Source organism: Diabrotica virgifera, chromosome 1, assembly GCF_917563875.1.
Source record: "Diabrotica virgifera virgifera chromosome 1, PGI_DIABVI_V3a".
NCBI lineage: Eukaryota > Metazoa > Arthropoda > Insecta > Coleoptera > Chrysomelidae > Diabrotica > Diabrotica virgifera.
The window spans coordinates 289,823,379-289,840,645 of record NC_065443.1 but is presented as its reverse complement, the minus strand read 5'-3'; the positions used below and the strand labels follow the sequence as shown (position 1 = coordinate 289,840,645).

General features: G+C 31.1%; 1 protein-coding gene across 3 annotated transcripts in view; it reads right to left on the bottom strand.

Moving 5' to 3' along the window:
* LOC114332203 (eye-specific diacylglycerol kinase) overlaps positions 1 to 17,267 on the bottom strand; it is a 1,074,450-nt gene that overhangs the window by 308,967 nt on the left and 748,216 nt on the right. For all 3 annotated transcript variants that reach the window (XM_050642118.1, XM_050642119.1, XM_050642120.1), the window contains exon 6: positions 7,204 to 7,407. In XM_050642118.1, the coding sequence (XP_050498075.1) occupies positions 7,204 to 7,407 (204 nt within the window). The remainder of the gene's footprint in view (positions 1 to 7,203; positions 7,408 to 17,267) is intronic.

Sequence of the window (17,267 nt, the reverse complement as noted above, 5' to 3'; positions counted from 1 at the left end):
ATATTCTTTCATTTTTATATAGCATTCCCTATATCTAAACTCATCACTTTCCGAGATATTTTCAGTTATCTTCAAATTTCGGGACACCTTCAATTTTTCTTCTAGAAAAAGTTAGTATTGAGTGATAAAACAAGGTGTCCCAAAAGTAGTGGAATGGTTGAATATTTCGCGAACCAAACATCGGATCGAAAAACTGAAAAATACGTGTTCAATCATTTTCAAAAATCTATCTAATGACACCAAACACCAACCCTCACTACACCCCCTGGAGGTGGGGTGGAGCGTAACTTTAAAATCTCAAATGGAAACCCCTAGCTTTTCTTGAAGATTTGGATTCATTACGTAAAAGTAAGCAACTTTTATTCAAGACATTTTTCGAACTGTGGATAGATGGCGCTATAATTGTCAAAAACGATTTATCCTGATACCATAGGTAAATTATAGAAACGGTCTAATATCTCGAGAAGTACACTTCCAAATGAGAAACCAAAAAAAGGTTTTTAATACTTTTCGAAAACATATCGAATAACACTAAACATGACCCTCCAACCCACCCCCTGGAGGTGAAGTGAAGTGGGGTAACTTTAAAATCTTAAATAAATAAAATCTTAAAAATATAAAATCCCCCACGTTTTATTACAGATTCGGATTTGTCATGAAAAATTAAGCAACATTTATTCGAAACATTTTTTAGAATTGTTGATAGGTGGCGCTTCAATTGGAAAAATACGATTTATGAGCGCCATCTATCAGCAATTTTAAAAAATGTTTCGAATAAATGTTGCTTAATTTTGCATGAAGAAATCGAATCTGCAATAAAAAGAGGGGGTTGCTATTTAAGATTTTAAATTTCCCCCCAACTCCAGGGGGTGGGTTGGAGGGTCATGTTTGGTGTTTATCGATAGGTTTTCGAAAAATATTAAAAACCTCTTTTTTAGTTTCTCATTTGGAAGTGTATTTCTCGAGATATTGGACCGTTTCTATAATTTACCTATGGTATCAGGATAAATGGTTTTTCCCAATTATAGCGCCATCTATCCACAGTTCGAAAAAATGTCCTGAATAAAAGTTACTTACTTTTACGTAACAAATCCAAATCTGCAAGAAAAACTAGGGATTTCCATTTGAGATTTTAAAGTTACCCCCACCCCACCTCCAGGAGGTGTAGTTGGTGTAGTGAGGGTTGGTGTTTGATGTCATTGGATAGATTTTTGAAAATGATTGAACACGTATTTTTCAGTTTTTCGATTCGATGTTTGGTTCGCGAAATATTCGACCGTTCCACTACTTTTGGGACACCCTATATAACAAAATTATTCTTATTCAATAAATAGCTAACAAAAAATATAAACCATCACAATATGCAATGAATGTATCAGTAAATGTGATATTAAGGAAATATTATATTTACCTAATCGCTGTGTCTAGGTACACGCTAACGTGTACGCAAATAAAAAAGTTAGGTACACGCTAAACGTCATCAAGTCAGTAACGTCACTATTTAGCGTATATTTCATACACTGTATGCTGTTACTTGTTTTTTGCGTACACGCTAACTTGAGCCGCGTGTATGCTGTGGTAAGTACCGTGAGTGCCATAGTGAGGTAAGAATTTGTCTAATCGCGTTGTGTTTACACTTTAATATTGATTAGTAAAGAGATTTCTTATTCTTTGTTTGTTTAGTGTTTGTTTTTAAAATTAACTATGGAGTGTGGACAATTATTTAGTTTTTTTAAATAAATTTAACAATATTTTAAAACAGTATGAAAAAGATAAGAGACTATAAATTAATATAATATATTTTTTTAATCATAAGTGAAATAGTATTACGTATTACCGCCCAAACTTAAAATACAAGAAAGACCTAAAGCTTTCACAATAATAAGTAACTTACGTATAAAAATTATTTTAACAATATTTTGTTTTGCACATATCATGTCAACTAAATACATATTTATTTTGCCAGCCTGAATATACTTTTATATACACATTGATTTATTACCATTAAGTTTGAAACATCTGAATAGTTCTGCTTCCCTTCCCTTAATAACAAATATTTTTGTATCAAACAAACACTTATCATATCAAAATAGCGTGTACCTAATATACAGTTATTGCGCACGCTACATAATGACGTCACTGGCTTTATGAAGTTTTACTCACGTGTACCTAACTTTTTTATTTGCGTACACGCTAGCGTGTACCTAGACACAGCGTTACCTAATATACAAGAATCGTAAAATTCCTACAAAAAATATGTCTTGTGTATAATAATATAACAAGATTATTTTTATTTAATAAACAACTCACACAAAACGTAAATAAAGACAATATACAACTTATGTAACAGTTTTAGATTGTTATATCAACAGTATTCTAAGCCAAGAAGGTTTTAGTAACACGTTCCTAATTGCAAAATGTGACGCGTAGTTATTAATACTATAATTTTCATACTAATTTTCATTAATATGCATCAAGAAATCTCTACTTTGTTAACACTCATAGTCAAACTAGGTGATCTATAAATGTTTAAGGTGCTATTTTGTTGACGATTGTTTTATTGGCTCACATTTTTTTTGACGATTGAGGTTTTTAAACGACGGTGCTCCAGTTCTTTCAAAATTGATTTTTTCATGTGGGGCTATATAAAAAAAAATTGTATATCAGAAGCATCCAACAACACCTGATGATATGAAAAATAGAAGCTGATACAATAAGAGAACAAGAGAAGCTTTTAATGATATTGACTTACAAAAATGTTAAGAAATGTGACTCGGTCATTTGAACATCGGTTACAAAATTGCATAGACCTTGAAGGTGAACATTTTCAACATTTACTTTAGACTTATATCCTTAACATCACATTAACTGGTACATTCAATAAATATTGTTAATATATAATATAAATATAATATAAATATTGTTAGTTATTTATTGAATGCAAATATTTGTTAGATTATTACACAATATTTATTTGTTACGTTATTTTTACTTATAAAAATTGAATGTATTTCCGGCAAATGAAGAAAACTAAAAATATCTCAGAAACTAAGAAGTTTAGGTATAGGAAATGCTATAAAAAATGAAAGAGTATCATAAATACAACATTCCTAAAAAATAAATATTTATATATGATCTATTTAAAAAAAATTGAGAACATCGTAATTTTGTTTTGTAGTTTAAAAGTGCTTATAAAATTGTATGTTTTACTAAAAATTTCTTGGCTTAGAATAATGTTGATATGACAATCTAAAAACTGTTACATCAGTTGTATATTGTTTTGATTTATGTTTTATGTGAGTTATTAATTGAATAAAAATAATCTTGTTATATTATTATATACAAGACAATTTTTTTTGTTGGAATTTTACGATTCTTGTATATTAGGGAAATATGATAATTTCTTAATATCACATTTATTGGTACATTCACTGCACATTGTTATGGTTTATATGGTGTGTTAGTTATTTATTGAATAAAAATAATTTTGTTTAATTATCACTTAATACTAACTTATTTGTACTAGAAAAATTGAATGTATTCCCGAAATTTTAAGAAAACTTAAAATATCTCGGAAACTAATGAGTTTAGGAATAGGGAATGCTATATAAAAATGAAAGAGTATCATAAATACAATATTTAAAAAAAATATATAGGGTGATCCATTTAAAAAAAATTGAGAAAATCGTAATTTGGTTTTGTAGTTCACCCTGTATACAAATATCCGTCAATGATTTCAATTAAGCTTAATAATACAGTAGGTATATTGTTTGTCTTATTATATAAAACAAATTATTGTTTATGAATTACTTCTTTATATACATGGTGTTAATCTCATAGGGATTTCGAAATAAAAATGGTCATAACTTGTTAAATACTCTGTATAATAATACAAAACCCCATTTTATATGAACAAGAATAACTAGAGGAATATAAATAGGAAAAAATATATAGGGTGTCCCATTTAAAAAAATTATATGTTTGATATACCACGCAGTTACTGATCACCCTGTAGAAATGGACATAATTTCCAAGCCTGGAGAATATCATTGCCTACATTTTTTCTAAATAACTTTTTTCGATATTCTATACCATAATGGAATTATCGACCGATCCCGCACTAAAAACTCACCCTGTATACGATATTAGAAGAGAGAATTAGCAGTACTCATAATGTTAACTTCGGATTTGATACGAGAGGAGACTTGCTCTTCAATCCATACAATCGATTTTTTAAAGGCTTTTGACATGGTTCGACACAATAAAATGTTAGAAATATTGAAATTAACTGGATTGGGCGAGAAAGTTTTATGAATTGCTGGCTGGAATAGTGCTGGCTAATTTCAGAGAAGACCTTCAAAATCTTTTGAACAAAATACAACAAACCTGTGGATCAGTATAGATTAAAACTCAACGACAATAAAACTAAATATATGATAGATAGCGAACAAAATTATACACTTACAGGATGACGGTATAAAATTCGGATATTCCGTACTGGACTGAGTAGAGAAACTTGTGTATCTCTTCAGTAATGTCACTGAGAACTGGAATAGAACTCTAGAAATTAAAAGTTGACTATAATGAGACCGTACGACTTTTGTAAAAATAATGAACGTACTTTGCTATGATCTTAGTATTAAACTTCGCGTTCGAATGACATATTGCTACATCTTTCTAATGCTACTGTATGGAGTGGAAGCATGGACTCTGAGGTTATGAGGTTCAGATGTCGATTACTAAGAATAAGCTGGGTCAACAGAGTCAGAAATGAGCAGGTCCTTACACGACTGAACGAAACAACACAACTGGTCAATACAATAAAGAAACGCATCAGGGAAATATCCAAGGTAAACGTGGACATGGTAGAAGAATAACATCATGGCTAAAAATTCTAAAAGAATGGTGCGGAAAATCGACTACATTAAATTCACAATAGCGAATATTGTATATTACAACATAATATCCAACGATCGAAAAATGGTCATGTAATTAGAAGAAGTACAAACTGCTATTCGTCATCTACAGTGATGATCGCGCTAATAACCGGCCAAATAATGCAAAAGATCGTAGGTACATATTAAGTTGTGAGATAAAAAGGAATGAAACTAGTGAAGGTGAAGGTGGGAGGTTTAACGATAAAAACCTATAACCTTACATTATATTTAATTGTTTTCCACCTTTAGACGTATCAGAGGAGTATGTCAACTAAAACTGTTATGGTCACAGTGGCAATTGCCAAACTCGTCCGATACGTCTAAAGGTAGGAAATAATAAGAAGAATGTAAATGTATAGGTTTTATCGCTAAATCTCCCACCTCCACTAGTTTCATTTCTTTTTATCTTACAACTTAATGCGTTTTCCATCTTTTGCCCTATTTTGCCGGTTAATTATTAGCACGCTCATCACTGTATACAGAGTGAGTTTTATGTAGGGAAACGCTCAATTATCTCGGAAGTGGCTTGCACGATTTTTATAGATTTTGGTGAGTAAGGGTTTTCTAATGTGGCCGATATTATGGTGGTAATTACATTGTTGTCAGATCTTCCGTTTTTATGAAAATGAAATTTTTAATGAAATTTCTTATTTCAAATATAGAACATCCTATATATTTTTAACGTTTTGAAGTCGCTAAGAAATAGTGATTATTTTTCATGCTATATTCCCTATACCTAAATGCCAAAATTTATGGGTTATTGCTACATTTATTAAAAAAAAAAAAATATTAAACAAATTATAAAAATCAATTTTTTCGGCCCGAGTAGATACTATTTTAGGTTATTTAGATCATTGGGAATAAAAATGGTCTTTTGTAATTTTTCTGTAAATTTAATCGTTTTCGAGTTATAAACAACTTTAAACTGAAAAAAAAAAACGAAAAATAACGGTTTTCAATGTTCAAAAACACAAGTAAAAAATTTAATTTTTGAAATTATTATGTACCAAAATTCAAGCTGATAGAAGAACTATCAGCTTCCCATAAGAATATTTGGCACGTTTTATTGTAAAATATTTAATTATTTAATTGTTTTTTAATTGTTATGAAGCAGGACGGAAGACCGGGCTGCATTACCAACTAAAAAACAATGTTTTAAAATTAATCAAACCCAAATTACTTATCGGTAGCTGATAAAATGAAGTTTGAACTTGGATTTTGTCGCTTCGTAGTTTCAAAAATAATATTTTTTATTTGTGTTTCTGAACCTTGAAAATCGTCATTTTTTATTTTATTTTTCAGTTTAAAATGATTTATAATTCGGAAACGATTAACTTTAGAGAAAAATTACAAAAAAAAAGAATGTGTGTGTACTTTGTACGCACGTAAGAAGTTATACTTCTATATATGATTTCAACAAAATCAATATATCTACTTTAAACAGTTTTTTGTCTTGTATTAAATTAATTTTATACAGAACTAAAAGAATACCAAAAAAATATATGCATTGTCCGAAATTCGAACGTGGGACCTTCCGATCTCTAGGCGAATACTCTATCGACGAGCTATCGAGGTTACACTTACGTACGATTATCTCGGTCATAATAATGACAATCGCGGTGACACATAGATAATTGAATAAACATTTTCAATAATATTTATTACCGTACTCCCAAAGACACAAAAATTATAATATATATATATATATATATGTTTACTAAAAACACTAATATATAAAAGATCTAGCGACTAACACCATACTGTCGTTGTGCGCATGCGCCGGGAATGTTAAAATTTCACTCTCAATCGCCCCTAAAGAAGTATAACTTCAAAAACTTTTTTGTTTCCAATGATCTAAACAGTCCAATATAATGTCTGTCTGGGCCAAAAAATTGATTTTTATAATTTTTTAATTTTTTTTTTAAATAAATGTAACAATCACTTGGAAACTATGGCATTTAGGTATAGGGAATATAACATGAAAAATTATCAGTATTTCTTAAGTACTTCAAAACGTAAAAGATATACAGGGGGTTATATTTGAAATAAGAAAATTCATTAGCTTTTCAGAAAAACAGAATATCTGACAACAATGCAATTACCACTATAATATCAGCCGCATTAGAAAACCCTTACCCACCAAAATCTATAAAAATCGTGCAAGCCGTTTCCGAGATAATTGAGCGTTTTCGTACATAAAACTCACTCTGTATTTTCTAAACTTTTATCCTACAGTAAATACAAAAAGGTTAAAATATCTGCTTACCTTGCTGCATCTCCTGCACTTCCCTTTCTCGGACCTGCGATGGACCCAGTGATGCTGAATGGTTGTCTGCTCCCTGTACTGCCGCACGCCGACGTCCTTAAAAGTCGGTTTACAAAAAAACTTAACCTTCTCCACTAACACCTTAATACAGCTTTGATGAGCAATTATATTGCAGGCCGAGCACTTCATTCGAGGGCCGTGTTTCTGCAACAAAAAAGATGGTGAAATTGCCACTTTACTCGATAGCTTTAAGGAGGTTTTATCAGAAGGAAAGCTAGGGAAACGGGAGTCATTTTATTTTATTATTACAATGTCTTAATACGTTTTCGAAATAATATTTTTTTTACAATCATTTGTTAGAGAAGACTTTTTCGCTTGTTAATAGCAACGAAAAGTTGACGTTTAGTGAGTACCGTCACTTTATCGCTTAAGCGCGTAAAGTTTGATTTTACGCTCGTCGTCCGTAGCAACCGTACACTCATACAATACAAACACATTGATCATTAAAACTGAAAGATATAAAAGTTGATGTTATGACATTATAATGACAGATATAAAATAGTTACAATAAAGTTAATGATTTAAAAATAGTTTTATTTTATTAAATGATAGTAGAAAAAATGCTGTATGTATTACAAGCGCAAAGTGACATTATTGCTTTCGAGTAATAACCACTCTCCGCTACGAGTCAAGCGGTAACTCTTACTCTCAAGCATTAATGTATCACTTTTCGCTCTTAATACATAAATATTGTTCGTCCGCTATAACTTTTCCCATACGTCACGAATCATTTTCAAACAAATTAAGTCAAAACATAAAGTGAAACGAACGTCGATGAGTATATACATTTGGTATACTGTATATAGTACATTCTTTCACGGTTTTTGCTCTAAATTTTAAAGAGCCGCTTGGAAAAAATGTGATATTGTGCCGATGTGTGCTTTTGCCCTGGGGTAACTTTAATCCGCTTTTGGGGGTGAAAAAATATAAGTCCAAAATAAGTCCGGAACTGGATAAACTGACTAATTTTAAGTAACTTTTGTTCTATAGTGCTTTTTCGTCAAGTCAACACTTTTCGAGATTTGCGAGTGAATAAGTTCATTTTTCAACAAAATAACTACATTTTTAGACGGTTTTTCGCAAATAACTCAAAAAGTAAGTATTTTTTCGAAAAAACGTTCTTAACAAAAATATTGCGTGTAAAAAAGTAAAAAAAATGGTGTACGCGTTAGGTCTCTGGGCCTCGTAAAACCAGAGTTATAGCCAATGAAAAATAGATTCATATTCACCAAATTTCAAATAGAATACTTCGAAGTGAAGTATCCAAAAAATTAAGCACTTTTTGGGGAAAATCCATTTTTTAAGTGTTTAAAAAGAGTTTTATTTCTGTTTTTATAAAAAGTTTTTATCATTAAATTTAAGCAAGTTACCACCCCCTAATTAGCAACTTAAATGAAATAAATCGTTACCACTCCACAAATTATTTTACTTATGTTGTGTTTATATGATCTGTAAGTTTCCTCGATTCAAAGTGCTTATTTTTGAAAAAATTTGGTTTTGAAGTGAAATTTTTAAATTGAAAAATATCATTTTTTTAAAATAACTTAAAAATTGTTAGGGATACCAAAAATCTCTACAAACAAAAAAAGTCAGCATTGCTTTTCTGAATATCATGTATTTTTTTGTTTTTCTGCTAGACAAAAATTGATTAAGATTTGGTGTTTCTAAATTTGCATATATTCGTGATCAGTGACTCGTTCAACCCCTTTTAACTACATCCCTTTCAAAAATAAGGACTTTGAACCGATGAAACTTACAGATCATATAAAAAATACATATACCAGTCAAGAAACTTGTGAAGTCGTAACGATTAAGTTCATTTGAGATACTAGTTAAGCCGGCCTCAAACGACTCGTGTACTTGGCGAATAATCATTACTTGCGTTACTTACTATGTCCTTTGGGAGGGTTACTAGAACAATTCTTTGACAATTAATAGTAGTATTAACATTATTATTATTAGTGTTTACAAATACAATAATTGTACTAGTAACCCACTCACACAGCATTGCCAGCGCCAAGTACACGAGTCGTTTGAGTCCGGCGTTAGGGGGTGATTTTCCCGATTTTTTTACCAAAAAAAGGGACTAACTTTATTTTGAGCTTAACTTGTTTACTTTTGATGCTAGAAATTTTTTTTATAAAACAAAAATGAAGTTTTTTTTAAACACTTTAAATAAGTTGTAATAAGTTTTCCCCGAAATGTGCTTCATTTTTGGTTATTTCACGTTAAAGTATTCCATTTGGAATTTTACAAATAGAACCTACATTTAATTAGCTATAACTCTGCTTCTACTAGGTATACAGACGTGATATATACACCATTTTTTTAAATTTTTTTTTTGGCTATATTTTTGCTAAAAATGTTTTTTCGACAAAATACTTACTATTTGAGTTATTAGGCTTATTAAAAGCACATATTGGCACAATATCACTTTTTTCTTTGAATTGTTAGCTATGTGTATGCCAAATTTCATGTCAATCCAAGCGGTTCTTTAGAATTTAGAGGTTTTGCAATATTTTACCGTTAAAGAACGGACTAATACTATATACTACACCTATCGGCGTACGTTTCACTTTATGTTTTGATTTAATTTGTTTGAAAATGATTCGTGACGCATGGGAAAAGTTATAGCGGACGAACAATAACTATTATTTGGGTTGTCAACTAGCAACCAACGTATTAAAATATTTTACTTTCTCGAACCTGCATTAACACGTTAAGCGCCAGAGCAAATTTTGAAATCCAGCCCTATTAGTCCTGTCGCCAGGGGGGGTACAACGGCCTCGTTAATTCAGATGGACTTACTCAAGTTTTTTTTATGTATTTTGACCCGTAGAACACGAATTTTTTGGGTAACAGTTGATCCGGATGTCGATAAGATTGTTATAGACCAAGAACTTGAGGAATCAAATAACAGCGATTTTTGGCAAAACAAAACAATATTTTGTATTTTTTGGGCCATTTTAAGTAAAAAATATTTCTACAAGTTTTTTCGTAGGATGCACAGTTTTCGAGATAAACGCGGTTGAACTTTAAAAAAATCGAAAAATTGCAATTTTTGAACCCGAATAACTTTTGATTAAAAAATAAAATAGCAAGTCTGCTTACCGCATTTGAAAGTTTAAGTCAAATTATATCGGTTTTGATTATTTGCATTGGTAAAAATTTATTTTTTTATTGTTTAACAAAGCTATAAACACGTAGGGTTTCCCGTGCTTTTACATGCGTTTTAACGCATGTAACGTAGAAATAGTCTTGATTGCACTAGTACCTATTCTATCTACTCGTTCGATTTTAAATGAGAAATCATAGAAACATCACTCACGCACTAGTTGTTTGTAGCTTTGTTTAACAATAACACAATAAATTTTTAGCAATGCAAATAATCAAAACCGACATAATTTGACTTGAACTTTCAAAGGCGCTAAGCAGAATTGCTATTTTATTTTTTAATCAAAAGTTATTCGGGTTTAAAAATTGCAGTTTTTCGATTTTTTGAAAGTTCAACCGCGTTTATCTCGAAAACTGTGCATCCTACTAAAAAACTTGTAGAAATATTTTTTGCTTAAAATGACCCAAAAAATACAAAATATTGTTTTGTTTTGCCAAAAATCGCTGTTATTTGATTCCTCAAGTTCTTGGTCTATAACAACCTTATCGACATCCGGATCAACTGTTACCCAAAAAATTCGTGTTCTACGGGTCAAAATACATAAAAAAAACTTGGGTAAGTCCATCTGAATTAACGAGGCCGTTGTACCCCCCCTGGCGACAGGACTATATAGGCCAGGTTGTAAAATTGGTTTTTATTTTGTTTGTGTTCGCTTTTTTGTTATAAAGTATAATGCTAAATTAAGGTCTACCTAAACCTGTATTTAATAATGTCCTCTATTGTTAATTTGACAGTATCCTAAACGATGATGGTAGAATAGGCACTGGGTATATTTCTCCATGTTTGTCTAGAAATTATTATGGATTCATCGATGATTCTTTGGCTTAGCTCTAAATTCTCCTTTTCAATTGTCCCCAATAAAAGTAATCTTTAGAATTCAAATTAGGTGAACGGGCAGCCCATTCAAACTACCTAATCTACCAATCAATCGTCCGGGAAAAGTCTGATCTAAATAATGCCGAACATTTACACAAAAACGAGCTGGAGCTCCGTCTTGCTAAAACCAATCTCATTAAAATAGGCGCTAAAATTATTTTTCCGAGCACTATTTTTTATTATTATTATTTTTTTCACATTATTATTTTCAAGAAGCATTTAGTAATTATTGCTTGTTAAACTTACTTCTATAAAAAAGGGTCCAATTAACTGAGTATCTACTATTTGAGTATGCTTTTAACGTTCACGTATCTATAGTCCGTCTCACCTTGACTTTACAGTATGAGGAACGTAGGCAATGCAGTTCTCATGAGAGTTTTTAGCGCAGTGATGCCGATTTTATCAATGTATTCGTGGGTTCTAAAAAGGCAAGCCAAGCCGATGCTGGAGCAAAAGAAGATGAGGGAATTCTATAATTTTCAATTCACATCCCATCTGTTTAGCGCGGAAAAATTCCAACAAAAATGGAATCCTACATACTCAGATAGGAGTAATACTAATATAAGATAGGAGTAAAGGTCTACCTAAACCTGTATTTAATAATGTCCTCTATTGTTAATTTGACAGTATCCTAAACGATGATGGTAGAATAGGCACTGGGTATATTTCTCCATGTTTGTCTAGAAATTATTATGGATTCATCGATGATTCTTTGGCTTAGCTCTAAATTCTCCTTTTCAATTGTCCCCAATAAAAGTAATCTTTAGAATTCAAATCAGGTGAACGGGCAGCCCATTCAAACTACCTAATCTACCAATCAATCGTCCGGGAAAAGTCTGATCTAAATAATGCCGAACATTTACACAAAAACGAGCTGGAGCTCCGTCTTGCTAAAACCAATCTCATTAAAATAGGCGCTAAAATTATTTTTCCGAGCACTATTTTTTATTATTATTATTTTTTTCACATTATTATTTTCAAGAAGCATTTAGTAATTATTGCTTGTTAAACTTACTTCTATAAAAAAGGGTCCAATTAACTGAGTATCTACTATTTGAGTATGCTTTTAACGTTCACGTATCTATAGTCCGTCTCACCTTGACTTTACAGTATGAGGAACGTAGGCAATGCAGTTCTCATGAGAGTTTTTAGCGCAGTGATGCCGATTTTATCAATGTATTCGTGGGTTCTAAAAAGGCAAGCCAAGCCGATGCTGGAGCAAAAGAAGATGAGGGAATTCTATAATTTTCAATTCACATCCCATCTGTTTAGCGCGGAAAAATTCCAACAAAAATGGAATCCTACATACTCAGATAGGAGTAATACTAATAGAAATAAAAATAAATAATTATTTTCATCTCGTTGCAATACGAAGCCAAAGCCGTCTGATATTTCAGTTCGTTTAGAGACTCCAACTAGAATTCCGTCATCTTTTTTACCTGCAGCATCCGCTTGGCTTGCATTTCTAGAAGCCACGGAGATATAACCAGAAAATGGTCCCAATAAAGATTTAAATTTAATATTATTTTATATTTTATTAAGTTAAAAGCAAACTTTGATTTGTATCTAGCAGATGTCGCTATGACACCCATGCCATTTTGTTAGTTGCAATTCGAGGCTAGTCGTCTGGATTATTTCAGGGTCAGTCGGGGGGTGCTTGTTGTGGTCTCTAAACGAACTGAAATATAAGACGGCTTTGGCTTCGTGTTACAACAAGATGAAAATGGTTATTCATTTTTATTTCTATTAGTATTACTCCTATCTGGAATTTGTCAGCCCTGGACAGATAGGATGTGAATTGCAAATTATAGAATTCCCTTATCTTCTTTTTCTCCAGCATCCGCTTGACTTGCATTTTTAGAAGCCTCGAAGGTAATTAAGTTAATTAAATAATTAAGTTACTTTAATTATTGAGATATTAATTAATTAACTTATTCAATTAATAAACCACGGAGGTGTATTTAAGTTACTTAATTAATTAAGGTACTTTAATTATTTAGAAGTTACGCTTTTTTTGAGAATGTTATGTATTTGAATTAAAAATATATTGATATAATTGAATTAGAGTACTATGAAATTATGTGTCACCTGTAATATGGTAGGGGAGCCCAAGCGGGGATTTTTGCAGTTACTCTAGCGCGTCAGATTATCATATGGGGAGAAACCTGGTACCCTGCAGATGTACCTCTACCATATATTGGCTCTCAACACAGGGGAGTACGTTAAGGGGGGCCCGAAGAAAAAAATCTATCCTTAAAAAAACTCGAAATTGTCAGATTAAAATAAGGTAAGTTAAGTACATGCAAAAGAGTGTATATTTCAAAAATCTGACGATTTGAGCCGTGCGTAAGGAAATGGGCGAGTCCCAAAATTTCACAAGAAAAAAGCGAATATTTCGCGAAATGAATGACAGATCGAAAAACTAAAAAATATGTGCTCAATATTTTTTAAAAATCTATCGAATGATGCCGGACACGACTTCCCACGGAGAGGGGTGGGGATAAATTTAATATTTTAAATACGAATCCCGCGATATTTTGCGAAATGAACATCAGATCGAAAAACTGTAAAATACACTTATTTAATGTTTTTAAAAAATCTATCGAATGGCACCAAACACGAATCCCCACGGAGGTGGGGTGGGGGGTTACTTTAAAATCTTAAATAGGAGTCCCCATTTTTTATTGCAGATATGGATTCCTTACGAAAAAATAAGTAACTTTTATTCGAAACATTTTTTCGAATTATGCATAGATGGCGTTATAATCGGAAAAAACGATTGTTGGAAATGGAAAATTAAATTAAAAAATGGCAAGCGCCCACTAAAATGGAAAATGTTACTTAACTTTTTTTTGTTTTAGGACCTACTCTTCACAACCCAATAGGTCTCCAAAGCGCTCGAGTGACTGCACATTTAGCATACTTTGCTCCCCTACCACAACCCAAAAAGCTTTTTCCTGTTTGACAGATTGCAGTCCTTATCCCTTAATTTTGAAGTTTGAAGTGGAATGAATTTACATTTTGAATAATCCTTTGTTTTGTTTTAATGGAGGACCTCAATACATTTATCTGTTAGATGATTGATGTCAGTATGTGTTCTTATTTTTGAGTATTAAATAAATACTTTTTTTAAGTTTATTGCTTATGATTTTATTTATTGACTTAGTGTAGCCGATATTAGGCTATTGATTCTGTATTTCAGAAAGGAACTACAACGTTAACGGAGTTTTATTGTTTCATATAGTCAATGGACCTCTAAGTATGAAATATCCGCGGAGTGCTACCATTTAAAGGGGTGCGTTTTTGAGAAATTGCTGAATTAGTCCCTAGGCACAGGGCAATTAGGGTGAGTTCTATACACTTTTGGCACCAACACGTCTTCAGGAAAATTGTTCCAGGATAAATTTACTATCGAAACATCACATACTAAAGTTAAAAATAGTTTTTTTTACAAAAATATATTCAAAAGAAAAGCAAGAGAAAAACACGAAAGATAGCAATTTTGTTTTTTGCCCCATAACTTTTTCCATGGGGGTATAGGTATAGGGATTGCTTCAACGAAAAATAACGTTCATCTCTCCTCTTTAAAATGACGTTTAGTAAACGGCTCTATGATTTACAGGTTCCAAAATATAATTTTTCAAAATTCGCCACTTACGGCGATTTTGGCCCATTTTCGTTGTTACTTCTCAAATATTGTCCTGTAACTTTTTTCTACGTAGCTTTAGGTATATGTAATGTTACATTTTGTAGGAAGAAAAGTCAATTACCTTTAAAAAGGTCTATTGTAGAAGGCTGTATGGCTATTTTTAAGCAAGATATGGTTGTTCAAACTTTTATACTTAAATGAATTTTGATATACTTTTCGATTATTTCTAAATTTCCCATTACAACTTTTTTTATTGTTTATTTAGGTATATAAATTGTACAATAAAAAAGAAAGATTATTTTCTTTACTTTAAAATGGTGTATTGTAAAAAATTCTAGGACTATTTTTAAGCAAGATATGCTTCTTCAAAATGTGACATACACATACAATAGATCCCAATAAATTGGAACCATATGGAAAACTTTTTTATTATTAACTTTATGAAAAAAATACATTCTTTATAAAATAGTCTGCATAGTTTAAAACCTAAGATGCAATTATCAGATAAAACATTTGATCAATAGTGTATGAGGTATGTTAAAAAATATGAATTTAGCTCAAGAGTAAAGTACCTTTATATTTCACAATATCGAAAAGTGTTACTAAAAAAAGTTATTTGGAATTAAAAATTATGTTATAATATGCAATTATATTCTTTTAATTAAAAAAAAAAAATAAAAAAATAAAAACTTTTCTCAAATTACGGATACTCTTGAGTATCCTACGGATGTCTTGTTTAAAAATAGTCATAAAATTTTTTGCAATACACCATTTTAAAGTAAAGAAAATAGGCTTGTTTGTATTCCATAATGTATGTACCTAAATGTACAAGAAAAAAAGTCATAATGAGAAATTTAAAAAATAATCTTTAAAAATATCAAAAATTATAAAAAGTATAAAATCTTAAAAAAGCATAACTTGCTTAAATAGAGCCATATAATCTTTTACGATACACCATTTTAAAGGCAATTGGTTTCTCTTTCTACTAAATGTACCATTGCATATACCTAGAGATGCGTAGAAAAAAGTTACAGAACAATGTTTGCGAAATAATGGGGAAAATGTCCCAAAAATGCTGTGAGCGGCTAATTTTGAAAAATCCTATTTCGGAAACTGTAAATCCTAGAGACTTTTAACAGATTTCATTTTAAGGAGGAAGAATGGAAGTTAGTTTTCACTAAAGCAATGCCTATACCTATATCTCCGTGGAAAAAAATTATGGGACAAAAAACAAAATTGCTTTTTTCGTGTTTTTTTCTTGCTTTTCTTTTGAATATATTTTTGTAAAGAAAAATATTCTTGACTGTAAAATGTGATTTTTCGTTAGTAAAATTAACCTGAAACAATTTTCCTGTAGACGTGTTTGTACCAAAAATGCATAGAACTCACCCTAATTCACCCTGTGCCTAGGGACTAATTCACCCCTTTATTAAAAACGCACCCATTTAAATGGTAGCACTCCGCGGTTTTTTCAAATTTAGAGGTCCATTGACCATATGTGATAATAAAATCCCATTAACGTTGTAGTTCCTTTTAGCTCTCTTATTTTGAACATAATCAATAGCCTATATGTGAAACAATTGTGCATTTAATGATAGAAGCATATAATTTGGACCACATATACTACACATACAAAGGTTCGAATTTAGATATAAGGCCATCTCAGATTTTTCCCTTTACAAAAATGTCGGGCATTCAAAATGGCGACTATATATATATATATATATATGTGACTAATAGCACGATAACTTTTGAACGGAAAGTCCGATTTTAACCAAATTTGGTATATATGTTCTTTTTCGATGTATAAGATCAAGGTTTTTAACCGGAAGAATCGGTTTACCAAAAGTTGTGTTTTCCTGGTTTTTATGTAAAAATATGTTGTTCTTTTTTAATTCTTTCACCCTGTATATATTAATTCTTCAAAAAGTTAATACCGCCATTAAAAAGAGCGTAAAAATATTTTTTGGGAAATATTTTGAACTTTTTAGTAATGTTAATTACCATTTAATAAATGCATAACATATCTTCACATGCACCTATGTGCAGCAGATTCATTTGAACAACCGCCATTTTTGTAAAAGACAAAATCTGAGATTGCCTCATACCTAAATTTGAATCTTTGTGTCTGTAGTGTGTGTTGTCCAAATTATATGTTTCGAACATTAAATGCACAATAATTAATTCTTATATTATTTGCACAAATCTGCCGCACATAAGTTCATAGGTACGTGTTAAGATACGCTATGCATTTATTAATTGGTAATTAACATAACTAAAGAGTCTAAAATATTTCCTAAAGAA